At 54.5% G+C, this 27,357-nt stretch overlaps 1 protein-coding gene across 3 annotated transcripts in view; it reads left to right on the forward strand.

Moving 5' to 3' along the window:
- PTP4A3 (protein tyrosine phosphatase 4A3) overlaps positions 1 to 27,357 on the forward strand; it is a 40,246-nt gene that overhangs the window by 5,834 nt on the left and 7,055 nt on the right. For 2 of the 3 annotated variants that reach the window (XM_083822236.1, XM_083822237.1), the window contains exons 2-3: positions 23,265 to 24,035; positions 25,422 to 25,514. In XM_083822236.1, coding sequence (XP_083678362.1) covers positions 23,931 to 24,035; positions 25,422 to 25,514 — 198 coding nt within the window. In that variant the 5' untranslated portion in view covers positions 23,265 to 23,930. Of the gene's footprint in view, positions 1 to 18,226; positions 18,250 to 23,264; positions 24,036 to 25,421; positions 25,515 to 27,357 lie in introns of those variants that run through there. The other variant, XM_083822238.1, reaches the window with a different exon arrangement.

Consider the following 27,357-nt stretch of genomic DNA (forward strand, 5'->3'; position numbering starts at 1 on the left):
TATGATCGTTTTTCTTTTTAATTATTATTTTTTTCTGCAGGGAGGTGGGAGGAACGCGTCTCCTAAGGCAGGGAAATGGCAGAGACCTGCGAGTCCCAGGGGGAGCTTTGCCACGGATGGGAACAGCCCCTGCGCTCCCGGCCGGGTCCGGCCTCCCAGCCCGAAGTGGCATCCCTCGGACCACACACTTTGCTCTCTTTTTTTCTCCCTCCCGACCTAATCCCTCCAACCCCTTTAGGCTTTTTTTGTTGTTGTTGTTGTTGTTGCTGCTCCTCTCCGAATTCCTCCTCATTCGCAGGCTCGCTGCCAGCGTACAACACGCTATAAAAAGGGGACTTGTTCTCCAGGCTCCCCTCCGGTACAGAACATTTACACAAATAGCCCCGCCACTCGGTCCCGTTCCCCCTGCTAGCGCTGAGCCGCTGGGAGGGTGCCTGGGGAGCGGGGCTGCCGTCTTAAGAGAAGCCAAGAAGTCGAATTTCCCGAAGCCCAGCCAGCGTTTAAGCTCCCCTCCTCCTCCCGTCAGCTGGAAAAACAGAGCCGTGCCTTTATTTTGTTTTATTTTATTTTATTTTCGCCCCTCTCAATCCCGGTGGAGCTTCCCCGAGAGTAAAACGCAGCGGATGCGCTTTGCATCCCTTTGGGCAGGTGCGGGCGTGGGGCGGGATTTGGGCACGACCACAACGTTTTGGGCCCCAGCAAATCCTCTGGGAAAAGAGTTGCAGAGCCGTAGGTCTTAAAAAAAAAAACCCAATGCTTGTGGTTCCGGTGTGGTTGGGACGGGCAGGAGGGTTCATCCCTGCGGTGGGGACGGTCTGGGTGAGTCGTGTTTGCTCCCCCAGCTTCATCCCACTGCTGCATCTAGCACGGGGACCCCGCTTCGCCACCCATTTTGCACTTTCTGGAGGCTCTGTTGATTTGTAGGGTTGCTGAGATGCTTGTCCTGCTTTGGGCCATGCAGAGCTCTCACCAAGCTTCTCCTTCCTCCAACCTTCCCCATTACACCATCCAGACCTGCAGAAGGATGTCCCACACCAGCTGACAGAGGTGCTCCCATTTGGAGCTGATTTCCTTAGCACTCTTCTCTTTTGCAATGCAAAACCCCTTTTTGGCAAAAGAGAGGGTTTTTTTTTTTTTTTTTTTTTCCTAAGGCAGCCTTTGGTAATGTCCTTCCTTCTCCCTCCAGCTCGCGGCCTCGGGTGGCGACGTGAGGGCTCGCTCCCGGCCGTGCAAATCTCTGCCCTGTTCTCGCGAAGCAGAAGTTTTCCTGCGTGGGGCTGAGCCAGGTGCTTCGCTCAAAGCCGAATTGATTTACGGCATTTAACTTCATCGGAGCAAAACGCATGCAGCTCCCTAGCACAGGTCCCCTCTGGGCGCCTAGGGCCTGTCCACGACTCGTTAGGGTGTGATTAAAACCTTACCAAGCAGCCTTGAGGCTCCGTGCATGAGACCCTACAAAACTCAGCACCATCTGAGCCTGCTCCAACGTAGGATTTGCCGTCAGGGCTCTGCTTGCCCCCTGGGGGTGGTAAATTCCCGCTTCGTCGCCTCGTTTCCCCCGCTCTTTCTTTCTGCTGCCACGTTCGCCGTCTCTGCTGTGGGTTTTCTTGGCCGGTGGGTGCGTTTTTGCACTTCTTTTGGAGGCTGTGCGGTCATTCCTGGGGATGCTGAACTGCTCCTTCTGGTTTGGACCCTCTCCTTGGCAGGTGGGGCTCGGTTCCTACCCTCCCTGCCTGGAAATCTTCTCCAGGTGCCCAACTTCTCCAGCCTCCTGACCACCACCAGCCAGCTCCCTTATTTTCCCCAAGCTTTCCTTTACTTAAAAGCTGATTTCTGTGTTTTTTTTGTGTTTTTTTTTCTTCCTGCTTAACCTAAACTGCATCAGCCTTTGTCTGTCTGAAGCAGGGTTTTACGTTCATTGCAGCATCCGTCTGTAGGGCCATGCCCTCGTTAAACCGTGCGTAAATTGGCATCGCCGCGGAGGAGCTGGGCCCTGCGGTTCTTAGCAGGATTATTTTTGGCTCTCCACTCTCCCGGCGAAGCCGCTCTGCTGGTGTAACAGTTCCCAGCCTCGCTCCTCTCCAACGTCAGGTGCCAGCCCGGCGCTGAGCAAATTCCTGGGAGCAAACCAGAACCCGCTGCATCGCTCCACAGCGAGTGGGTTTCCGCCCAGAGTATCTCTTCTGTGTTCTGCGGTGGTTTTAGCACATCACATCAGGCATTAAACTCTCCAAATCCTTTTTAAAGGCTCCTTTACAACCGCAGCTCCAGCCCGGACCTCCCGTTGCGCATCGCCTCCTGCGCTTTTTGCCATCGCCGGTCTTGGTGGTGCCGGTGGCATCGTGTTTTCTCACTGCCTGCATCACCATCCGCGGCTTCCAGCACTTCTTTTAGGTGCAGCTGGCCTTTTGCTCCCTGCAGTTGCTCTTCCTCTTTCCTCTCTCCCCGTTTCCTTGATTTCTCGCTGTGTTTGAAGCCAGGGGTGGTCGGGGTGTGTTTCGCAACCCTTCCGCTCCCGTTATTCGCTTTCTTAGAAGCGAAGGGGAAGGAACCGCAAGCAACAAAGAGCCCGAGCTTGGAGGACTGGCTGTTTATTTGTCAAAGCTAGAAAAGCCGAAGAAGACGAGAGGAAATCCTCAGCAAAAATGTACCTCAATTAACTTCAGGCTTGGGCGCGTCGGTTCTCGGAGGAGCAGAGCCGTAGCAGCGGGAAGGGGGGGATGTCTTCCTGATGTGACTTTAGACGGAGGTGTTCCCACTGCAATTACTGCAAATAACATTAAATATAACAAAATAACGTCTCAGGTTTGCATTTTGCACCCCGGGCTGGCCTTTTTTGCATCGTGCACCCCATCTTGGTGGCACCTCCTGCAGTGGGTTTGCCATAAGCCAGCCCCGGGGGTGCAAATGGGGTCGAGGAGACTCGAGCCAACCTTTAGATGCTCCGAAGAGGGGATGGGGGCAGCAGGATGGCTCAGATACCAAGGCAGAAGGTGCTCCGAGGTCCAAAAAGGACAAAAATAAGATCCTTAAAGAGCCTTGAGGATGGCTTAAGATCTTCTCCCTTGGAAGCAGCAATTACCAGATGAAAGAAAATGTCTTCAAGCCGGCGACCAGACATCTTGGAGCATCTGGTTTGAGTTTTGCCCGTGCGCTCGGGGCGGCAGGGAAGGCTGCTCGCTGTGGTTATAGCCGGGCAAGGCGGAGCGGCGTCCTTCGGGGAATACGGCCGGCGCTTACGAAACGCCCCGGACAGGGGCGATTTCCACATCCCATCACAGAACCGTTTAGGTTTTCTCTTGCCTTTTTGTCCCTCCTCGCTCCCGAGGAGGCATCGCTGGCGTGTAATTACCGCCGGCTGTAACGCAGCCAGACCGATGTCTTCCTGGCAGAGGCGAGCACAATAGGAGCCAACGGCTATTGCGTGCCCCAAATAAAACGATTCCAGCCCCAGGGCCTCACCCAAACGCGAGGCATCCAGGACCAGCTCGGTGCAGTTTGCTCGAACCCACAAGACTCGCTCTGCTGGCAGCTGCCCCTAAATTCGTTTTTTTTTTTTTTACTTGGTTTCCCCCACGAAGCCACCTGCCCGCTGGCCACATCTCGAAGTGCACCTGCGGCTGCCAGGAGCAGCACATCTGGCTGCCGTTAGCGGGCTCCGTTCGGGGCTTTCTTGCTAAAAAAAAAATTATTCACGGCTTTAATTGAAAGCAGAGGCCGAGGCACGGCACGCGGCTGCGCCCCGCCGGCCGGCGCGTGGCTTTGCCCGGCTTTGATGGAAGGATGGAGACACCAGGTTCCCCCGAGGAGCTGTTCTGGAGCATCCCACCGTGCTTCTCTTCCTGCTCCCAGCTGGGATTTACACCGAAACCCGAAGGATTTAACTTTCGAGCCCTGAGCAAAGACAGCCCGAGGTGATGCAAATGTGTGACCTGGCCCAAATCTCGGGAAGAGGTAAATATTGCATCACGCGGAGCGGGCTGTATCCTTTGCCCCAGCTTGAGGGGCTTTGCTTTTCCCTCATCCTCCCAAGTGGCTTTGACGGGGAGAAGATGTAACCAGCAGCTGGGCTCAGCTCCATGGACCATCCATTTGAAATTTTGGCGGTTCTCACCCAGCTTGGGAGCCTCTGCCGCTCTTATTCTGATTCAAATCACCTCCGCTTTGTGCACATCTCAGACGTGGGGGCTCAGACTCAGCCCCCTTCCGAGCAGGGGGTTTGGGGAGGAGACGCACGGTGGGAAAGGCTTTCTCCTTGCTACCAGTTTAACTACGGGTGCTGTGCTGTTTGCAGTAGGACGGATCCCCATCCCGTCCCCGTGTGAGGCTGCCGGCGGGGAGGAATTGGGTTTCACAACCCATCTTTCCAGGCTGCCACAAGATTACTGGAAGGAGAGGAATGTGCCGGAGAAAACGTCCCAGTTGCTGTTAAAAGGCATGGCTTTCTCTCCTCCTTTCCTCCCCGCGTCACCCTGGGGTGCCTTTGCCCTCCTGGCCTCCCCTTCCTGTGCAAATAATTGCAGGCGCGATAAGCGGGAGCCATTTGGCTCTTGTGTCAAGGAGCTCATTGCTTTTGCTTGCGGTGCTCCCGGGACAGAGCTCAGCCCCTTTATATCTGAACAATAAATCTCAGGGCTCTCCAGGACACACCCTTCGCGCGAGGCACTAGTGCCTCTTAAATAATGGGCCTGCCAGACGCTTACTCCGTCTGGGTGAAGAGCACGCCAGCCAGTTGTAGCATCTGCAAATCATTTTCCAGGAGAGCCCAGACAGCGCGGGAGGCTCGCTCGAGTCCCTTTCATCCAGCCCTTTCGAATCCCCGCAAACATTTCTGGGCTGCTTGGAGCAGAAGCGTTTGCGCCAAGAGGAGCTGCTGGAGCCTTCTCCCTCTGTGCTCGAGGTGAGGGACGAACCCTGCACGTCTTGGGTGCCGGGGAGCTGGGTTGAGAAATGCTTCGGAAAGTCTGAAATCCGTGCCAGGCAGAGGTTAATTTAGGCTGTTTTCTCGGATCCATCCCTTATGTCCACTGATGCTTGGAAGTACTGGGAGCATCAGATGCAGAGCTGTGGTCCTGCGCGTTGGTTGAGCTGGTCTGGCACTGGATCATCTCCTACTGGATGACGTGACACTGAAAAGGCTGAAGGCGGGCACAGCTTTCTCTGTTGTGCCCCATTGCTCTCGTTTTGGGGCACTGGGACCCCAGTAACGTTTTACCTCCAGCAAGAAGAAATCCTGCAAGTTCTCTGCAGGTCTCGTTGCGTCTGACGTGCCGGGGGTGAGAGCTCCGTGGTGCACTTGCCCTGGTTTCTCTCCCAGGCTAATTACAAGCCTCTTGGACTCTCTCAGGCAGCTTTGGCAGGTGCTCTGCTTTTCTAGCTCCAGCGCCGGGGAGCCCCGGCCACAGCCGCGAAGTCTTTCCCCGGCTATTAGAAAGCGCCTTCCGCTGCTGGAAGCTGTGAAGTGAAAAGGACCTACACAAATAAACTTCCCAAGGGCAGGGAGTCAAAATATCCCTGGGCATGTTTGGTGGAAAAAAGGTTAGCCAGCCCCAAGTCTTGGACTCGCTGCTGGCCTGACCTTGTTGACAAAACACGGGGTTATTAATTGGGGTTTTAGGCATACGGCCCGAGGATATTCAGCAGGAGCTTGTCCATCACAGCGGCTGAGATCTCCCAGGGCAGCGCCGTGAGAGCAAATCCGGCCGTGCTCTTCGCAGACCTCCGCGGAGAGCTGAATGAAATCCCTTCAGGATGCCGTGGCTTGCCAAGCTCCCCCGAAAGCCAGGCGGCAGATTTGGAGGCTGGTGCGTAACGTGCTCTGGACCTCGGGTGGAGGGGATGCACGCTGCACAGCACACTGTGCTGTCTCCTGCTCCCCTGCTGATCCTTTTCCAGCCCCAGCCTTCGTCTCTCAAGGGCATGATGTGTTTGGAGACGCACTTAGGGTCTGGCCGCGGCTCTGGGTTGGGGTTTTACTGCTGAGGATAAGGCGTGCAGGGGTCTCAGATTCCCACAGTGGCCACGCAAGCATGGGGATTCCCCAGTAGTGGAGCTGGGGCAGAAGCACAGGAGGTGCCCACTGAGAAACTAGGCACTTTAGGGTCTGCTGAAAGGACTCTGTTGGCCATAATCGAGCTCTTGGCTCCCTAAATTCAGGTTTCTTCTCTCAAACTGAATCCTACCCGTAGCACTGTAACTCCAAGCAGGACCTTCATGTTCAGGAGCGCGACCTGTGCTGCCCCAGCATGGTCCTAAACCTCAGCAGCCACTCGGTGCTGCTCCAGCCTTTGACATGCTTGCCGTCCCGTGCCAATCCCCAAGCTTGGTGGTTTTTCTTGGGGCTGCAGCAGGGCGGCTGTGGCTACTTTGGGTGCACCCGCAGCGTTTCAGCCGGAGAAGAGCCGCCGGAGCGGCTCAGCCGAGCGGGAGCAGGAGCCGGCTGTTCCTATCGCGGCTGGTGAGTTCATTCACAGGATCTCACGGCAGCGAACAGCCCATCTGCTCGCTTCCCTCGGCTCGGAAAGCAAGCAGAAACCAGCGCTGGCGCCGGCCCAGAACAGAAGCTATGGGATTCCTCCTCGACAGCGTGACAGCAAACGCTCGTCTCGCACGGGGCCAGTGCTGGGCGGCTCTCGCCCGCCGAGCCCGCGGCAAAGCCCGTCCTGTTTCAGGAAGAGCTTGCCTTTGGGCTGCCAGCTTTCCTGCACCTGAGTGACTAAGCGAGCTGGAAAGCACCTTTGGTGCGCGCCAGGGTGGTGGAAATTCGGCTGCCAGCAAGGAAACATGCCAGCACACATCCCACCGTGCTGCGAGGAGGTGGGCAGCACCTGCGAAGGGGCTGTGCCCTCTCCGCAGCTCCCTTGAAAGGCTGGCAAAAGTCTCTAAAGGGCGGGCAGCCTCGTTCAGGTTGTGCCCTGTGTGGGTGAAATGTGCTCCTCGAGGTTTTGCCAGGTCCAAGCAGCCCCACAGCTGAAGCCCCCTTGCCTGGGATGCTCGGCTTTTCTTGGCTTCCTTACTTCAAGTTGCTCTTTGCAACCGAGCGAGAGGGATCGAGGTGCCTGTTCCTCTCACACAGCCTCCCGACGTGGTCTTGCCCACGGTGAAACCAGCGCAGGGGTGGAGCAGTCCGTCGGGCAGGAATTCAGAGCAGCCCAACAGCTCTCCGCAGAGCCGCGATGGCAGGCAGCCCGCATTTCACAAGTGGGGTTTTCCCATCAGACTCTCCTGCTGCTATAAATAACAGGAAACGTTCTGCCGTCTCTGCTCTGGAGAAGGTCAGGAGCTGGATTCTGTGGTCTCTGGAGTTTTAATGAGATTGGAGGTCCATGCAGCATACCCAGAAGTCCCCTGGGATGGCCTGCCTGAGGCCCTTTGGTTCCTTGGATGGCGAAGTCTCAAGCACCGGCCTTTGGCAGAGTCGCCTTAGCCACCCTTTTGAGATGTCAGGTCCTGCTAAACCCTCCACGTGCTGTTCGTCTCCGAGACCAGATGTTAACTCCTGGATCGCTGCCGAACCTGCTCGTGAGAGGTTTGATCCATCCCCTGCCTGCGGCAGGCAAAGCTTCTGCTGTGGGTCCCGGGACAGACACGCAGACACCAGCTGCTGCTCCCCTGAGCTTGCCGGGAGCTCGTCTTGCGATTTCCCTCACCAGCACTTGGTATAGTGCTTGTGGTGGGCAAATTCCTGAAATTTACCCTTTGCCTTCTCCATCAAGGAGGCTGACTTTTCCTGAATCTTTGTTGGGGCTGAGGGACCAGCCCTTTGACTCCCGGGCTGTTGGTCAGAGGTGGGAAGGTGGGGTGGGAAACCTGTGTCCTCTGACGGCCAACCATTGTGGTTGTCAGTGCAACAGGGGAAAAAAGAGCCCCTAGTGAATGAAAGAAAACTTGGCACTCAGTGAGCCAAAATTTCTAGCTTTTATTCAAATCATAGTATTTGTCTTGCAGTATTCCCCCAAACCAATACTCAGTCAAGAGTGAGGTGAAACTAGCCATGCAGTGCTCTCCTATCTCTGTTATTAAGGTCTGCTCCTGAATGTCTCCCTTCAGCTACGTTTTTTCTTGGCAACATCTCGCTGCCTATAAATGCACACGTACCACAGCAAGGTTCCTACCCAAACTCTGGTTCCTCAAGGTTGCTGTCCTCCATCCTCGTGGGCAGGACTTTGGTTAACATCTGGTGCCTGGTGAGGTGGAAAGATGGTCTGAACAGGCATAGACCACAATAACTTACATCTCGTGCAACTGATGTGTGCAAATAAATCTCTTAAAATAGGGATGTGGGTGTCCCATGCTGCTGCTGTAGTTAGTATGAGGGATGGGGAGTTACTTCCAGAAGTTGACTTGCTCCTCAGCCCTCTGTCTCTGTATTAATTAGAGAAGGAGTGAATGCAAAGGGTAAATGGTGTTTCTCCAGGTCTAGCTGGCATGGAAAAAACTCATGCACACCTTCCCTGGCTGGTCTCAGTGGTGGGTCTCCGTTGGGCTTGTATTTCCCGTTGGGCATCCCCAGCTTCTCTCCTCGTGGTTCTCCCCTTGGGCTTGCGGCAGGATGGAAATGCGACAAATCCACCGGGAAGATCTGGCTCCGGGAGTCTGCTCAGACATCTCAGCAGCTTTCCCTGGTCGTGGAGAGCTGTGTCGCCCCAGCAGCCAAGCGGGGAGGAGGCAAAGCCGCCGGCTGCTGCCTCTCCCTTTTCCCCAGCAGCTGCAGGAATGCTTTGATGTCTGCTCCTCCGGCCCGAGCACCCAGCACCAAGATTAACCACCCGTCAGACCCCTTCGCTGCCTCCAGATTAATCTCCTAAACGCAGGCAAGCCCCGCTCAGAGGGCTCCCGGTATTCCCTCCTTGTAAAAGAAGGGTTAAAAATAGTTTCTTCCCTTGCACCTGCTCCTCCAAAGCCAAAAGTGAGTTTTATTTTTACAGCCCAGATTTCCTGGTGGCTGTCTTCTCTGGTGGGGTGTAGGGGAACGGGGCAAATAGAAAAATCATCAGTCTTAATAGCGCAAAGAAAATAGGCAGCGTGGAAAGTGCTTGTGCTACACATGGGTTGGAGGGAGCCCTTTCCCTCCTTCTTACAACCACGTGCTTCAAAACTGGGGCAGAAGTGCAGCTGCAGTGTTGGTCCTCAGGAAAAACACCTGATTTTGCTCTTCTTTTGTATTTTTCCAGGCCAACCCTTCAAGGGACAGGAGGGCTGAACAATTGCAAATGGGACTGTGTGTTTGTGGGAGTGTTATTTGTGGGGTTTCCTGGGTCTAAGTTAGCATCCCCTGTGCAGAGCTCTGAAGCGGAGAAGGAAGCCTCGCTCGGCCCTGATTAAACGGTTTCAGTGAGGGCGAATTATTATTTTTTTTAAGGCCTGCATGTTTACATTTCATAAGCTTATTTTAAAACACGTGTATACAAGAGCAGGCTTATTTATAAGGCAGAATAGCCTACTGTGTCCTTACCTGACTTGAGTGTCAAGGAAGCAGCTTTTTTTTTTAACTTTTTACAAGCGTGGTTTAAAATAAAATCCTGGTTTGTTGCACCCCAGTGAATCTGCCCGGGAGGAGGTCAGTGCAAGGTCTTGTTTTCTGACTGTAAAAAGCTCTTCTGCTTGTTTACAGAGCTTCTTCTTGCCAGCTGTCATTTTAGGATAATCTGTTAATGACAGCTATAGGTAAAAAACTCATTTCCATCCCCCAGAGTCCTGGCAAGCCTGCACTGCCAAAATCCCAAACTAGCCCAGCTTCCCAGCGAAAAGCCTTTGGGAACTTTCCATCTGTAGAGCAGGATCTTCTGGGTGACCCATTCAGCCGAGATCTTGGCAAGGTTTCTGGCTCCAAATCCCCAAGGTAAATACATAAGAAAGCCTTTTAGGGGCGATGGGCGTTATCTGCCTCTTAGTCCCGCTGGCAAAAACCGCGGGAGAGGCCCCGCTGGCTGCCCCCGAGGGGTTTCTCCAACAAGGATGGGGTAATCCTGAGTGAGGAGGAGGTGGAGGAGTGAGGGGGTGCCAGCAGCCCGGGGAGGATTTTATTCTTCATTCGCTGTTTTAACTCTCTGAACTGGTGAGGAGCACCTTATGGTGGTGCAGAAAAGCTTCAGGTGAATGTTAAGTGTGGTGAGATGTTAAGTATGGGCCTTAATGGCAGACCCAAGGAGTGAAGTCAGTCACTAAGTCTCACAAAAGAGACGTGAAGCAAGTAAGATTTCTCTCACATGGGAGGAAAGATGTTTTTACGCCTATGCTGAGAGAGATTTTTCTGCTTCTAGCAAACTTTTACGAAGCCCGTGGTCCTGGTGGGTATGCTGAAGGCCTAGGAGGCCGGGAGGTGAGCAGCTACCTTGTGTACCCAAGGAAATAGCTGAAGCAGACATAGGGCGAGGGCCGGGTTTCCATCCAGCAGAGCTGTAAAACCAAAGCCCTGACCACTGGTGGTTATTTAAAGACTTCCTGCGATGGGAAGGTGCTTGGCCTACGTTCAGGCTGGGCGCCTGCTCTCTGCAAAGCCAAATAAACAGAATCCACTTGAACTTTCCACCTTGCGGGCTCGGCCAGATGCCTCATCCCTCGCTACAAGCGGGCCTGCTCCGTGCCTTGGACGGGCTCTGCCTCCAGGCCTCCACAGGGGATTTGGGGTGACCACCACACTGTGGGGTGCTTTTCCCTTCACCCAAAGGAGGAGTTGGGCGCTGTCATCCCACTGCTTGGAGCTGGAAGGCGGCAGCAGGGCGGGAAGGCCTGTGTCTCCAGGATGGGCTGGGATGTCCTACGTGTGGTCTGTGTCCTCAAATGACCATGGGCAGGGCAAAGAGAGAGGAAATTATATCCTTTAACTCTAGATGTGTAGTTTCAATGCTGATTTCCCAAGAGGGGGACAGCTAAGATATTTCCGTGTAGTCGGGTGCAGGAATTTTGTCCGTCCATCACGGACCTACTGGACGGAGTCCAACAACAGGACACAAAGATGGTGGGACAGGAGCAGCTCTCCTGTGAGGAGAGGCTGAGAGCTGGGACTGCTCAGCTTGAGGAGGAGGAGGCTCGGGGGATCTCATCAATGTGCACAAACACCTGAAGGGAGGCTGAAGAGAGGACAGAGCCAGGCTCTTGTCAGTGGTGCCCAGTGCCAGGACAAGAGGCAGTGAGCACAAAATGGAGCACAGGAGGTTCCCTCTGAACATCAGGCAGCACTTCGGTGCCGTGCGGGTGGCTGAGCACTGGCACAGGTTGCCCAGAGAGGTTATGGAGTCTCCTCCTTGGAGATCTTCAAAAGCCACCAGGATAAGATTTGATAAGATTTATTTAACGTGGTGCATGTCTATCCTTGCTTCTGCCCCTTCCCTGGTGACCCAGGACATTTTGGCAACCCAGTGAACTCTGCAATGGATGCACCTCTGTGGATGGCTCCCTACTGCCAGCAGCAGCCCCATGGCCTGGGAACTTTTGCAAGACTTGGCAGCGGGGCCACTGCAGGCGTATTTCACACAGGACCCAAAAATATTGCTGTCAGTGCAGCGTTGGTCGGTTTGAACGCAGGGTCAGGTCCCTAAGAAATCAAGACTGTTGATGGACAAACCTAAGCATATTCGAATGTTTCGTCTGATTTTCTTGGATTGCAAAGTTTCCAAGGGAGCCAAAAAGCTCGCTTCTCTTCTTGTTTACTTTGCAGACCAGAAATACAGCTGGGTTCAGTGAAATTAGGAAGCTTAAGTTCTTGTAGCAATGTAGTAGAGGGGGCAACTGGAAAAGCTCAAATGTCTCCTTCAGAGCCCATAAAATAAGTCCAAGATGTTCTTCCCCAACTCTGCTGCCCTGTTTCTGCTCTGTGCCCGTGTTTGGCATTGATGCTGATGATTCAGGCACAGGGCAGCCCCGATATCAAAATCCTGACTTGACATTCCTCTGAATTTGTAGTAAGGCAGCAAATCTGGGGGCTTTTCTCTCGATAAAGGTCAATGAGTTGGGGCCACGCAGATGTTTCCAAGCACACGAGTGCCAGTGCTGAGTCTGGATGATAGCACGGGAAACGGCGGGTGCAACCAGAGCATCGTTTTAAACTGCAAATGAACCCTGAAATGACAGCAAACTTGAAGCAAGCCCACGTTTCGGGCCAGGCTGGCTGTGAATCAGCTTTGGAAAATGAAAGATGAAACTTTCTGACTTCAGCTCAAGTTATGAACTTATAAACTCCCAATTATCTGATTTGCTGGAGGCAAGCCAGAGACAAACATTTTTCGAGGCGAGCATGTGGGATGGCTTCCTGAAAGTGAACTCATTCAAAAAGGCGTGATTTGGAAGCAAGAAGTTAGACTCAAAAGCTGATGTTTTGAACTGGGTTAATCCCACATGAATGTGGCTTACTATGGATTCCTGAGCTCCTTTTGAGCATCCTCTGTCCTGTTGCTCTGTGATAAATTGTAGGGGCACAATACACCACTTTCAAAAGTTGAAAAAATGCCTCTTTTTAAGCCCATCTGAATGATGTCAAATGTGCAGAAAATTTCTTGGCTTGGTCTTTTCCCCCCAGATACCAGGCTGGTGGCTGGCCGTGAACTACATACAAGTAAAGGCCAACAAGGCAACCCACAGCCCGACTTTTTTTTTTTCATAGCACAACTTTGTGGTACCCGTTTCCCCTTTAAAAAATTAATTTCTTTTCTCTGTTACTTTAAAAATTGCTGTGTATTCCCCAAAACTATTTTCAGGTATATATTCTGATTTTCTTAATGGTTCCCCCCTTTGGTCAGCCTTATATTTTTACATAATTTAAGCTAAAAAATTATGTATATGTTTATGTATCTCTAAAATGCTAACTCAAAACTGAAAGAGGAATTTGGGAAATATGTTCAGTAGGCGGGGGGGGGAGGGAATGGGGAATGGCATTTGTAGGCTCAGAAAGTGAAGCGTCCTTAACATGAATGGGATCAGTGGGATGGATTTGGAAATGGGACAACAAAAAGATGCTCGGTGGTCTTCCATGCTTCTCCAGCTGTCGTATCTCTCCTGCAGATAAAATGCTGAACGTTATCCTGCAGGTGAAACGCAGGAGAGGCATCGTGCAGGCAGCTGGGCAGCAGTTCCCCCTGTGAACTGCTGGAATTGCCATCTGCTGAAGTCAGTGGAGGTTTTGTTGAGCTCTGTTTGTTTTAGTCAAGCGGCTGGGTCAAGGACCGGGGTTTATCATCAAAGGGATGCACCCACGGCGCCGGCTGCTGGGAATTGTCCTCGTCCTTGGGGCTGTGGCCACAACCTGGGGGGATTGCCGGGGTGTGCTGTAGGTGAGGAGTTAGTGACACTGTGCCACTGCCTATGGCCCTGGTGCCTGTCCCCTCTGCGTCTCCATACCAGCAACGGTCCTCACATCTCTGATTGTGGCAGCAAAATGGGTGAGTTCAAAGTTCTCTGCATCCACCAAAATCTCTTGTTCCTACCCCAGTACAAGACTCGTATGCTGGGAGCAGATTTTGGGTTGCACCCCTCTGCCTTGGAGCAAGGGGAAGGTTGCGTGGTGCACCTACATGAGACTCACTGCGGTCCTTTTAGCTGGCAGGGGCCATGGGTCCTGCTTAGCAGGAGAAACCTGCATCGCCAAAGCCCCTGAGCAGCGCTGTGACCACATCCCGTTAATCCAGCACCCGCCTTTCTGCAGGGAAGCCTTGTGGCAAGGTCCCCGAAGTCTTTTAGGTATCACTGCCAGGCAGAGCAGACGCAGCCCGTGGGTAAAGCTCGGGGGAACTCGTTTTGCTGTGTTTCTAGTAAATGCCTGCCCAGGGCAGGGTAATGACTGCAGAGAGGATGTGCTCCATCCAGCTGATGGATGCCGTTTACGGTAGATCTGGAAATGGGGCGGGGGGGGGGGGGGGGGGGGTTGTTCTCATCAGGAGGCTGATAAAATGCTGGGGAAATTCCTGCCTGGGAACACAGCAGTTTCGTGCTGTGCTGGTGCCTTCAATTACAGTGCTCATTTAGCAACCCTTGGCCGCCCGTCCCAACCCCGTGCTGCCCACGACGCCGTGCCAGGACAGCTGCAGATGGGCTGGGAACGGAGCCAGCTGAAAATCCACTTTTTTTTTTTTTTTTAATTCCATCCCCCAAGGTGGGATCCGCTCCTGGTGCAATCACCCAGGAGGGAGCTGCCAGCGAGAGCCCCTAAGAAAATGCCGGGGTCTGCGGGGATGGAGGAAAACCCCAATGCTGGAGGAAAAATATTCAGACTCTTGCATGAAATCTGGCATAGATGAGGCAAGCTTTCACGTGTTTAAAAGCTGGCTGTTGTGGTTTCACCAGTCCTTGTCTTTTCCCCCTGTCCTTGTTGGCATCCAGCGCGCTATAATCACGATTTACCAGCAGGGAAGAGGAAATACCCCACGGGAAGGATGTTGCAGCACATTCACCCCTTGCTCTGGTGCAGGATTAGGGATGCTAAACCGTACCCGGGAATCCAGGAGCCATCTTCTCAACTCCACGGCCATGTGGGTCAGGAGCAGGGAGGTCGAGCCCAGCAGAGTGCTTGTTAGAAGGAGGTGAAATTACTGGGATGAGCTGCCCCACCCATGCAGGACGCTCGCTTGGCTGTTTTCTTCAATTAGGTATGCTCCTTTTGCTTTTCCATGCAGAAAAAAAAAGGCCGTTTCAACCTAAAAAAAAAGACACAATTTGAGGAGCCTGCCTCATTTGGTGCTTGGTTTCACCAGGAACTTCTCGATGCTCGGGGCTGCCCATTCCCTGGCCGGTTTTGCTCTTAGCTCTCGCGTGCGGGGCCAAAGCTGCGGGACAGATTTGCAAAGTTAGCGAGGCGTCCTTTGTGCTGGCTGCTGCGAGCACTCTGTGCACAGCTCCTGTAGGGCGCTGTAATGCATTTTTTTTCTGCTTAGATAGTTAAAATTCTATGGGTTTCAGCCAGGTGTATTAATAGGTATGCCCTCCTTTAGCTGCCTCTCCGTACGGCTGATTTTGTAAGGGAGGAACTGATCCAGCACTAAGCATTGGGTACGTCTGCGTGGTCTCCGCAGATTTTCCCTGGTGTTATATTTTCTGTTTGCTGTAGCCGGGCTCTTTAGGAAGCAGCAGAAAAAAAGAGATGGAGAGAAAACCTCCCCGGAGAGCACCCGTTATGGGGTGGGTTGGGAACAGCTGCGTGTCCCCCAGCCTGAATCCATCTCGTGTGTCCCCGTGCCCCAATCTCAAGCCAATTATTTAACCCGCTCCTAAAGACCTCTGTTTCCCTAAGCAGAAAGGGGTGATGGGGATGCCCAGCCAGCAGCAGGTTTTCTGCCAAAATGCATCGAGGTGAGCCTGAAAATAAATATTTAATATCTTCGGCAGCTGGCTGCTGGCTTCATCATCAGAACTGATGAATTGAGGCTTGCAGCTTTATTTATCCAAGCCGGGGAAGCTCGATTGCTTTTGGCCTGCTTAGAGCCTGCTCCAGCGCAGCAAGGGTGGTCAGGAAATGCCACCCACGCCAGGGTGTCGAGATGTCCCTGAAACCACGGGGAGCAGAGCAGCTTGCGTGTCTCCAGGCCATCAAAACGTCCCCCTGGGGCCGGGGAGGACGTGCAGAGCGCAGATGAAACGCCGCGTCCTGTCTGTCCCGTCCCTGCCAGCTCCAGCCCTAGGAGCTGGGGAAGATTTCCTGCTGAGCAGGGCGGGGAGGCTTTCGCATCTCAGCCTTGATTTAATTTTCAGGTGATAAAAAAGCGTTGCGTCCCTGCCCGGCGCAGCTCAGCAGCCAGCACGTCCAAACGCTTCCCGTTCTGCAGGGAATTTGCATTTCCCTAAAGGCAGCACCGGTTTTATGCAAAATAGCCCCGATGAAAGAAATTCGAAGCCAAAGCGTGCTCGTGAGTAAGCAGTTCTTGGGGATTTTTTGTCGAGAAATCAGGTGCTCTCCTGCAAGCCTCTCGGCATTTCAGGGAGCAGCAGCATGCGCTGCCAGCCGGGGGCTCCTCCAAGCCTGAAAAGCTCCGGGTGAGGAGTGCTCCACCTCCACGTTGTCTGAGGAACACGGAAAAACGTGCTTTGGGGTAGCAATGTCTTGCTGCTGGGTTTGCTCCTTGCTGCACCATTCCCACGGGACGTGGCATCCCGAGTTGTTGCAGTGTTCACATGCAGCAGTGTCTGCTTTGTTACCGTAAGCAAAGGTTTTCCTGACCATAAAGCTTTAATCTCCTCTTTTCTTCCCTTCTTGCCATCCCTGGAAGACGTCAGCCTTCTGCAGTGCTCTCCAAAATCACCTGGGCACGGTGCACTGCAGCCAGCTGCGCAGTGCTGCACAACACCCCCCTTGCTTTCTCTACCAAGCCGGGAAGATGAGTGAGCAGCAGCATCCCGCAGCATTTCGGGCCTCTCCCACTCAGAGCAGGCTTTTTGCTCACGCAGACGGTTGTGATTTCTCTTTCCGAGACGCCAGGTTGTTTGCTGGCTTTTATAAAGCCACCGATGAAGTCGGATGCTGCTCCTGGAGGCCTTCCACGCTGGGTGACCCCAGTGCACGTGGCTGGTTGCTGATCTGAATTCTGGGATTCTGGGGTCTGGGAGGTTGGTTGCCACAGAAATCAGTGCTTAAAGTCTCCCGGTGTTTGCAGTGGCTATGCAAAACATCTCCTTTCCGGAGCACCATCTACTTGCTGGCTCGGGCTTCTTCTTCCAAAGCAATGCTTGGTCCTGCCTCCTCCTCCTCCTCCCAGTCTGGCCCCCCATCTACCTGACTGACGGGATGTCAGGGGCGGCTGTGACTTCCAGCATTTCGTTCCCTTTGATCTTTTATTTAAGAGAAAACCACCTTTATTTGCTCAGCCAGCTCCAGCGGGTGGGGGACACCAGCACGGCGTCTCTCGGCGCTGGGCGTTTGCGCAAGAGCAGCGGCAGGTCAGACCAAAGCCCTGCGAGGTTTTGTCCTCGTGCATCAGAAACCGGCGGCTCGGAGGCGTTCGCAAACCCACTTTTGCCAACCCACGTGCTGTGGGTGGTGGAGGAAACCTAAAAGTGGGAGCAAGGACCCGCGAAATCCCTCTCAGCCTGCTGCCATTAACTCGGAGGAGCTGCCTGTCTTCGGGGCTCGGCTTCTCTGATCGATGCTGGCTCGCTGCCACCAGAGAAGATCTTTCCATAGGGCTTATCGCAAAGCAGCCCGAACATGTTTCCTCCTATCCCACGCTTTGCCATCCCCGGCACGTTGCGGGACAGCGTGTGCTTGCAACACCCCCCGCGGGTCGAAATCCGCCCCCGTTGGGCAGGTTGAGTCCCCTGGAGCCCCCTTCTTCGTCAACAAGCGTCCGGCGGTCGGCGGCGGGGTTGTGCAAGACACGCCGGTGACGCAGAGAGGGCTGCCTCTGCCCTTTGGTCAGGGCTTGCAGAGGTGGCAGGAGCAAGAGGTGTGGGTGCCCTCCGACACCTACGCACCGGGACCCCACCACCGAGCGGGGCCGCGCAAATCGGAGAGCAAAGTCGGGGTCCGGTTGGAGACGGGGGCTCAACCAGCGATTTGGGGGCGGACGGGGGGAAAAAATGCAGAAAATAATGCTATTTTTTCCCCAAAAATAGCTTTCCTGGCGCAAGTTTGAGCCAGGCTTTGATGGGAAGGTCTCAACAGCCCTTCCTGTCCTTCCCATCCCCACGAGCTGCTGCCAGCGCTCCTGGCGCTTCCCATTTGCCCTTCAGGTACCTGCCATGAATATTAGATTTGCTCAAAACCGCAAGAGCAGAGGGGCAGACGTTTGGCCACGATGGATATTTGGGGTGGTAGGGGCACGTGGTGGTGGTGGCCAAGGGGCCCTGCCAGCGCCAGGGTCGGTTGTTCCTCGGGGCGAGGATGATCCTTCGGGTTTTATCTTGCCGTGGATGCTCTCGAGCAAGCCTGGAAATGTCCCAACAGAGGAAGAATCCTCTTTTTTTTTTCTCCCAGTTTCTCTCACCAAAAGAAATCCCTGAGGGGTGTGAGCGGACACAGCACCCGGTATTTGGAGTTCCCTGTGCATCGGGTGCCGGAGCATAGGGACTGGCAATCCCCAAACAGCCAAACCCTCCCCAAAAACCCTCTCTGCATATCTGGGAGGCAGCCAGCTTCCAGCGTGCAATTACCATTCCCTGCAGAGTTGGCCTCGCCCCCCCCTACTTCTTTTTTTTTTTTTTTGGATTTTTTTCCTCCTTTCCCTTCACATCCAAGCCAGGAAGAGCCTCTGACGTCGGCGCCGCAAGCCGGTGGGGGAAGGCGGTGGAGGGGATATCCCGGATCATAAAACCAGGATCACATCGCCCGTGAGTTACCCGTGGGGAGGGGGACGGATCGTTTTCCCCCAAATGCTGAATTTTTGGTGCCTTTTTTGAATTTTTCATGAGCGTCTCCCACTGGCCGAACCTCTTAGAGTGCAAGCGGGAGTTGGGCTAAAAGAAAGCCGTCTCTGCACACCCCGTATTTAGGTTGCTCGGGGAGGGTTGTAGGGGGGGTGAAACCCGAAACAGCAGCTAAAGGGGTGCCAAAGGGATGTCTGCAGCATCTCGTGTTACCTCCGGGGCTGTAGGTGCCTCTTCAAAGAATAAAAGTGCAAATAAAAGATAAAAAGGAGTCGATTGTGTTACCCCAGCCTCGGGTGCGTTCCCTGCTTGCACAACGCTGGGAGGACCGTGCTGTTATCTGTCTGTCTGTCTGTCTGTCTGCCGAGCTATCTGATCTTCCCCAGTCCTCCCTCTTTTCCCTGCCTCCCAAGTGCCTCCTGCTTGCGAATCTCCGCTCTGACGTCGTGCCAGCATCCCGGCCTCTTTCCTAAATACCACCAAAAACTCCTTCAACCCAACCGAGGCTACAAGATAAGGGGCCACGCGGTTCTTTTCTGCGAGTGTAGGTGGGAGCTGGTGTCTTACCACCTGCTAAAAGGGAGCGGAGGGAGATGCAGGAACTCCTCGTCCTCGTTTTGCAGCTCAGCACCTGGAGCAGGACGTGCTGGTGGCCGCCTGCAGCTCTGCCCCCAGCCGCCGGGCTCCTGCGGGGTTTCTTGTTTTTGTCTCTCTCCTCCCGGACCTTTCCTGTCGAGTTCCCGTTTCCTTCCGCGCGGATGCGGCTGGAGGAAATCTCAGCGCGGTCGCTTTCCTCCAGCCGGCCCCTGCGATGGCCCCGCGCCTCCTCCAGGTCCTGGGGCACGGTGGTGGTGTCGGCAGCCCCAAGATAAGGGGTGGGTTTGTGCAAAACCGCTACGTGGGAATGACTGGGACCGCTCAGAAACTTGCGTTCGCTTTTGGGGGTGTCGGGATGGAGATGCTCTCGGTGGAGCTGCGGCTGGGAGCAGAAGGACTCGATCATAAGTGGAAGAAGAGGTTGGTGGTATCCTGCTGCATGGGCTGAAACCCGCCGAGCAGATGTAACAGAGATGGGTGTTTCGCTCGTTTTTTTCTGAAGGTGAACGTTGAACATGAGATGAGTGCGCTCGGGGATGGCTATATTTATCTACGGGTAAGATGCGCATTGTCTGGGTGAGTAAGGCCCTTTGTTCCAAGTGAAAAACCCACGTGGAGCAACAATTTGGCTCTGTGGAGCTTCCTTTTCCTTTGCTTAGGGAGTTGCTGTGTTTAGGAAAACCTGACTTTAGCAGCTGCATCCCGCTAACCCCCGTCACACCAAACACCGTCTGTTCCTGCAGCCTGCCTTCTGCTCGTCGACCAAGCCCTTCGATTAGCTGCATCAAGGAAGACCTGCCCTTTATTTTGCGTCGAGGTACGGGGAGGACAAGCAGCCCCATCCCTGCCATTGCAGGGTTCTTCCCCAGATGGCCGGGATGAGGCCGAGGTGTGCACCACGGAGCCACCAGGCTGCAAATAAATAATTATGAAGGGAGCCTGGTGCTCCTTTCCACTCCAGGATGTGTGCTTGGGGTGGTGGCTTGGTGGTTCCTGTGTCCTGGAGCAGCATCCCCATCCACTTGGGTCATAACAACCCCAAGGCAGCTTGGGGAAGGGTGCCCAGGGAAGTGGTGGAGTTCCCATCCCTGGAGATGTTCAAGAGACGTGTGGACGTGGCACTAAGGGACATGGTTTAGTGGTGGGACTCGGTGGGTTGGTGGTTGGACTTGATGATCTTGAAGGTCTTTTCCAACCTAGGTTGTTCTGTGATTGCTTCCTCACCATGCCAGAGTGCGTTTACCCTGTATCCTCATGGGACTCTTGTCTACAAAACCTCTTGTATGCTTGAATCTCTAGAAGGGGCATCCCCATGGCAAATAGGAGCTGGAGATTTCCAGCTCATGGCCTTGTTGGGTGACTTGCTCCACGTTTGTGCCATCCCCAAATCGGGGCTCTCTTTTGGGTCTGAGTTCTGCAGGTCACCCTTTTCTGGGTTTCTCAGACACAAATGACAGCACCATCCTCTTCCCTGCACCCTGCTGTGCACCAGGATCCGTCCATGGGCATCCCATCCCCGTGGGACCCCCAACCTGGCAGCATGTCGTGGTAACACAGCAGCTCCAAAATGCACGCAGACAATTTCGGGGACGGGACTTTGTCCATCCAAGCAAGCTGAAGTCCGTGTATGCATGCAGAGATGAAGTTTTCAGCACAGATTGGGGCAAATGAAACTCTGCTGTCATGTCAGCCAAGCTGAGCTGCGAGGTGAGGACATTTGGGACCACGTGGCGAGTCCCCAGTGCTCGCCCCTTCCTTCGCTGGGCTTCACCCCGATGAGCTTGAGCCTGGAGGACCAGCACCGCGCCACCGCGCATCCTCATCCAGGGCTGATTTACTGCTTGTGCTTCCTCCTGCTCCCCTGGAGCTCTCGAGTCTGAAGGGTATTTATTCACTTGGCAGGTTATTAATATGAGCTGAAATCCCCTTGTCCGCATTGTTCTGCCGTACTTAATATGGTAATCAACGCCGCAGCCTGTATGGCCGGGGATGATTTGCGATTGAAAATCCATTAGGAATTTATGGGCTTTGGGCTGAATTGCTGGGACGTGCAGTTGCCAAAATACTTGAAATGCTTCCCCTGGAAATGAGACCTTGTGGGAAACGAGTGCTCGTTTTTCTCAAACACAATCAGTTCCCAGTGAGTCTCCATTGCTGGCAGCAAGTACACCCAAGGCAGTAAAAAAATACCCTATAATATGCAGGGCACCTATGGAGCACGAAGCGAAGACCGGACTATGGCTCCCGACGTGCAGTGCAGAGCTGCACTCAATCCCTTCCAACCACAACCAGTCTGTGAAGCGGGATATCAAAAAAAAATAAAAATAAAATGCTGAGAGGCTGCTCGAATCAGACCCCAAATGCAGCTCTCACCCCACTCCCATCCTTCAGCCGAACTTGCAGCGCCAAAATGGGATTTTCTCAGTGAGGGCTGCAAAATCCCCCCTGGGACATCCCACTCACCCCCACAGCCCCAGTACGAAGCCCATTTTTAACGAAGCTTTGCAGGGAGCAGCAGCTGCCCTGCACCCATCACTGCAGCCGGTATCGCCCCATAATCCAGGCTAGGTTTGAGTTTTGCAGAGCATCCCCGCAGGACAGGTGATTAATTATTTTTCTTCATCAAAAAAACACCGGTGTGGCGTGGATGCCACCGCTCCCATCCTCGTGTCCTTCCTGCTTCATCCCTCACCCAGAAAAACTGGGTTTGGTGGGACCAGGGTCTGCAGAGGGGATCTGTGCCGAAATCCCCTTCAATTTTGGTGCCTGGCCCCCTTTAAACTCCTTTCCATAAACCCATCCCGGCTCTGTGCTGCACGCCGGGGCAGTGCCAGGGCTGGCACGTGCTGCAAATAATTAACAATTAGTGCACCGGCAGCGGGAAAATCCGCGATTTGCACAGCCAACTCGGGCACGTTTCAGTCGGAAAGCTTCCCCTTGCCACATCACCCGCTTCACGGCTTTTTTATTTTCTTTTCCCATTTATTTTTTTTTCATTCAAACCACTTGGAAAACAAGCGGGTGGGATGCCTGGAAATGATGCCTGGGTGCCGAGGAGCCCGGCAGTGATGCTGGTGCTCAGCCACCTCCGGGACCCGCTTTGTCTCTTTGCCTCGGAGCCTTTTTGGGGTGAAATGATGCAGGGGAAACTTTCCGGGAGATGAGAGGTGAGGCGAGGGGGCGCGTGCTCGCCCGGCTCCGGTTACTTATGTGCTTATGTTCTATTTTGAGGCTCCGGCCACGCGGCGCTAAGCAGCCGCTGACCCAGGGACGGGACGGGCTTCAAAACAAGAGTCCGGTAGGTGACGATCTGGGGAAAAAACAGGTTTCTCTCAGCCCGGCACGGGGCTTGCAGCGTCCTCATCTTCCTCCAGGTCCGTCCTCTCTTGGCTGTTTGCGTGGTGGTCGTCGTGTTGGGTTTTGCTCCCCCTGGTTTAACCTCGGGGAGAGGAGGCTGGGGTGGCCAGGGCGACATTTAATGCTGAATTTTGCTGATCGTGCCCACCTTTGGGTGCTCTTGCACCCTGAGGAAGGGTGCTGTGGCTGGGAAGGACCTGGCTCCTGGCCAAACCCCGTGGCTTTCTCCTCCCCATCACCATCACGGAGGCAAAGAGGTGTCCCCGTGCTGCCGGGGGACCCCGTGGGTAGCGGTGTGCCGGCAGCGGGGCGAGCGAAGGAGCATCCAACCCCGGACACAGCAAAACCACCCGCCTACCGCCCCCTCCTCCGCCAACCCCCTCCCCCCCCAAAAAAAAAGCTCATTTGCAGGCGGCTTAGTCGGCCTAAGAGCATTAGGGGTGCATTTGGTTGACATTAGCCGCTCGAGTCGCACCGGGAGCGTGTGGCTGCTTAGGGGCAGGCTGGGCGCGTTGTGCGCTGTGCCGACGTTGCCGGGACGCTCGGGTAAGGTCCGGAGGGACGGGATGGGTGAGAAATCGGGGTGCTGCCCCGACACGCCGCCCCCACGGGGGTGCTGCCAGGGCGGTTACGAAAACGCCGCCGAGTTGCGTAAAAAGGCGGGCGGCTGCGGAGGGATTGGGGCGAGCACGTGCCAGCCGGCACAGCCCGCACCCGCGGGGCAGGAACGCCAGGACCCCTCGCCCTTCACCACCTCGGAGCCTCCTCATCCTCCTCCTTGCACCCCTGACCCCGAACGTCGGAGCAGGCTGAGGCTGGGGATGCTCAATGGGGATGCAGGTTCTGGCGCAAGCCATTAGGGCTGTGAGCTCCATCCACTTGATGCAAATAGGGTTTTATCTCCACATCCCCATCCCATCCACCCTGAATCTTTTGGAGACACGGAGAGCGGTGCCGGGGGTTCCTTTGGTTTGACTCACGGGGCTGCCCTGACCTCCGCGTTGTACTTTCCCTCCCCTTAACAGCCTCGCTCTCCGCCGGGATTTATGGAGGTGCCGAGAAGCAGCTCTGAGCACTGCAGCCCCCGGCCGCCTCGCCTCGCCCGGCGTCCCGACCTTCGGATTTAACCATTCAAGGCTCCCGTGCATGGATTGCCCGAACCAGGCACCGCTGCCGGCCGCCGCCGCCGCCGCCCCGTAGGCTCCCGGCCCCCCTTGCCGCCCCCAAGTACTCCACATACCCCGATGGGGTAACGTGACGGGGCCACCGCCGTGCCACCACCATCCCCATACGCAGAGGCCTTTCTAGAGCGCGGCACCGGAGGCGACAGCCGCTCGCCATTGCACACGCCGAGGACGCCGACACTACAGCAAAGGGATTCTTATTATTTTTTTTTTGTAATTATTATTATTATTATTATCGTTAATATTATTACTACCGTTTGGCTTTCACCCCGGGGGGGCTTGCGGTGTGTCGAGGAAGCCGGCGCGCTCCCAGGAGCTGGGATTATTTGCACAACGTTTGTACATTGAGTTCTCGATCCTGTTTTTGGTGTTTTTTTGTTGTTGGTTTTTTTTTAAGCGCAGAGGGGTGTTGGGTTTTGTTTTCCCCTCCACGCCACGCTTTTCTTGGGTTTTTTTCCCCCCGCGGCCATCAGCATCACCTCTGCGTCACCGTCCTCCCATCCCACCATGGCCCGGATGAACCGCCCTGCGCCGGTGGAGGTCTGCTACAAAAACATGAGGTTCCTCATCACCCACAACCCCACCAACGCCACACTCAGCACCTTCCTGGAGGTAAGAAGGATCGTGGTCCCGTTGCACTTTTGGGGGTTAAAGCTGCAGTCGGCTCATTGGGATGCAATGGGGATGGATCGTGGGGTAGCTCATCCGTAGGACACCGACACAATCCTATTGGTACCCCCCAGCCCCGATGGCATCCCGGATGAGGTCCTTTTTAGGACCGGGATATTTTGGAGGACCCCGAGTACGGGGTTTGTCAGAGCTTTGCCAACCCCATTGCATCCCCGGCCAGCTCCAGCAAAACGTTACCTCGGGAGCTTTGCAGCGAGATGCGCAAACGCACGCCACCTCCCTGGCACCTCGATAAAGGATTTCCCACCCCAAATATCCCAGTGCCTCCGAGAGAGCAGGAAACTCCCCCATACCCAAAATAACACGTGAGCACCAGGGACACGTGTGAACACGAGGGAGAAACCCGGCACAGCCGCCCTGTGCTGGTGGCAAAATTCCCCTTCTTTCCAGCCGCTGCGATTTTTGGCTGAGCGCGCGGGGATTCGCCGCGGTTTGGCAGCCGCATGCTGGGAAGGGATCAGCGGGATCATCCGAGCCCCCGGCCCGCCACAAGCAGGCACCGGGATGATCTCAGGCGGCGCCCAGCCGTGGCTGATACGCCGGCACGTAATCCAGGGGCAAGCCGTGCCACGGGTGCTAAGCCCGGCTGGAAGGAGCCCAAGTCCCGGCGTGCCCGCAGCGCGTTCGAGTAATTAACTCGCGGGTTACGGCAGCAAAATGCCTTCGTCAGTCCCAAAGAAGCCCCGGGCAAGATGCTGAGTGCGTTCAGAGGGATGCGCCAAGCCCTCATCCATCTCCACGCACTTCTGCAAGGGGAGTTTAAACCTTGCTCAACACCGGTAACACCGCTTTTGTTGGATTTGTCCCTTTTTCGGGGATTTTTCTTTGGGGCATCCGTTGCAGCTCTGCATCATGTCCCATGCTGTGGGTTTTGGTCTTGGTGCTGGGACCTCAGGTGCTATTTTAGTCCTGGTCTTTTAGTCCTCCTATTTTGTGGTCCTGGTCTTTGTCTTGGGTGCTTACATGGGGAATTCAGTGTGTTTCCAAATACCTTCATGGCTTTAAAATTAAATGGCTCCATTGGCACTCAGGATAAAAAATCCAGCCCCATGCCCACGCGAGGGGTTTGGTGCCCTGGGGTTTAAAGTTTCCTTGGGATTTGTTTTAATGTTTCCTTCCCAGGCCAAGCAGACCATGGGAATTTCTGCTCGAGCATCCAGAGAAGTGGGCATGATGCAGTTTTGGGGGATTTGTGGGTCCGTGTGGTCATCACAGGGCTCGGCCACGTTGGGGATAACCAGGGTGCAACCCAGCGGGATTTTTCCAGCTCTGCCCATCGTAAGACCCCTCGTCTCCTTTCCTCCCCAGGATCTGAAGAAGTACGGTGCCACCACGGTTGTGCGAGTGTGCGAAGTGACCTACGACAAGACCCCCCTGGAGAAGGACGGCATCACCGTCATGGTAAGTGGGCGCTGGAGGGGCACCTCCATCCGTGTCCCCCACGTCCCACGGGTGCAAAAAGCAATGAGGCTCCACGGGGGGACACGCAGGAGCTCGGGGTCCCCCCGGTCCCGTAGGGTAGCACCACACAGCGATGCTTTATACTCAGCATCTCTGCTTCGTGTCCGTGCACGAAGGGGGGCTTAAAAATGAACGAGCTCCTTGCTGGGATAGCTGGAAGTATCTGGGCTGTGTTTGGGATGGATATAGGGGGTGGCGAGGGAGAGGTCTGTGGGTTTGGGGCCATTGCTGCCTTTCCAAGGGACCGCAGAAGCCTTTGGAGGTTTTGTTGTGTTGTCTGAGCTGCAGGCTCCCTGCCACGCAACTGAGGCTTCCCACTGAGCTCGAACGGGATTTCTGCAGCAAAGCTCCCCCCGCAGCCGGCACGGGGAGCGTTTGAACAAGCAGGGGGAAATTCTTTTCAAAATAAATGAAAAATCACAGGCTTTCCTTGGTCGGCGGAGGGGAAAAGCTCCAAACAGGAGAAACTCAGCTTGCTTTGAAACCAGCCCGCAGCAATCCAGGCGTTTGCTTTGCCGTGATGCCCAGGAGGAGAGAGATGAGAATAATTTCCAAAGCTGAGCACCAAACCCCTGGGTCTGCTCAGCATCCCTCCTTCGGCAGAGATCGTGCTTGCCCCGGAGCTCGAAGGCAGGGTTCGAAGCCCAACTTGGGCCTCGGGCAGAGGCGGGCGAGCTCCCCGCTTGCCGGCGTCGGGCTGAAATTGGGCTGGTGCTTTAAAAAAAGAAAGCAGTGCCCACGCAGCCGAAACTGTGACTCATGCAGCCGAGCCCGCAGCTGCCTGCGCTGCCCGGCGCTGGGGCTTGGAAGCAGCCACGGGAGCCACCGAGCCCACGTGGAAGGTGCACGTCGTTCCCGTCACCCTCGGCGTTACCTTATCAAAGGGGGATCAGGAATCGGGAGGCTTTTTTGCTTTTTTGGTTTTTTTTTCCTGGGGAATCGAGGGGAGCGAGCAGCGAGGAGAAGAAAGGCAAGGATGCTGAGCTGGCAGCTCCCAGGCTGTATCTCGCTGATAAATAATTGGAGGTGATGTCAGGCGGGATTGCCGTGCCGGGGATTTGGCACCGTCAGTGCCAGGTGAGCTGGGAGCCGCTTCCCAGCCTCGTGGGGCAGTGAGGAATGGGAGAAAAACAGCAAAGGAGCTTTTGGGGGGATGTAGGGCACCCCCGTCCTGCCCTTCGCAGAGCAGGCGTGTGGTTTTTGGTGGGCTCCAGCCTTTCTCCAGCTGAAACACAAGGGTTTTCTCCCTGTTGGGAAGGGTCTGGTATAAGGGACATCCTAAATATCAATATAGTTACACCCTAAATATAAGGGACATCCTAAATATCAATATAGATATACCCTAGATATAAAGGATATCCTAGATATCAGTATAGATATATTCTAGATATAAGGATATTCTAGATATCAGATATTTCCTAGATATAAGGGATATCCTGGATATCAGTATAGATATACCCTAGATATAAGGGATATCCGAGATACCAGTATATATATATCCTAGATATAAGACATCCTATATATATAGATATATATCCTATATGTAAGATACATGTATAGATAGATACAAATGCATCCTTTGTATAAGATACATTCTAGATGTAGGGAGATATGTATCCTATATATACCTATATCCTATATATACCTATATCTTACAGAGTGAGAAACCTATTTCCTAGGTACAGAACCTCAGCCTGGAGGACTCCAGCCACAAATGGGGTAAAAGGCAGAATTTGATCTGTAAGACAGGAGAGACTGTGCCCTACATATGCATCCTATATGT

The sequence above is a fragment of the Anser anser genome (genome assembly GCF_964211835.1).
Source record: "Anser anser genome assembly, chromosome: 2".
Classification (NCBI taxonomy): Eukaryota; Metazoa; Chordata; class Aves; order Anseriformes; family Anatidae; genus Anser; species Anser anser.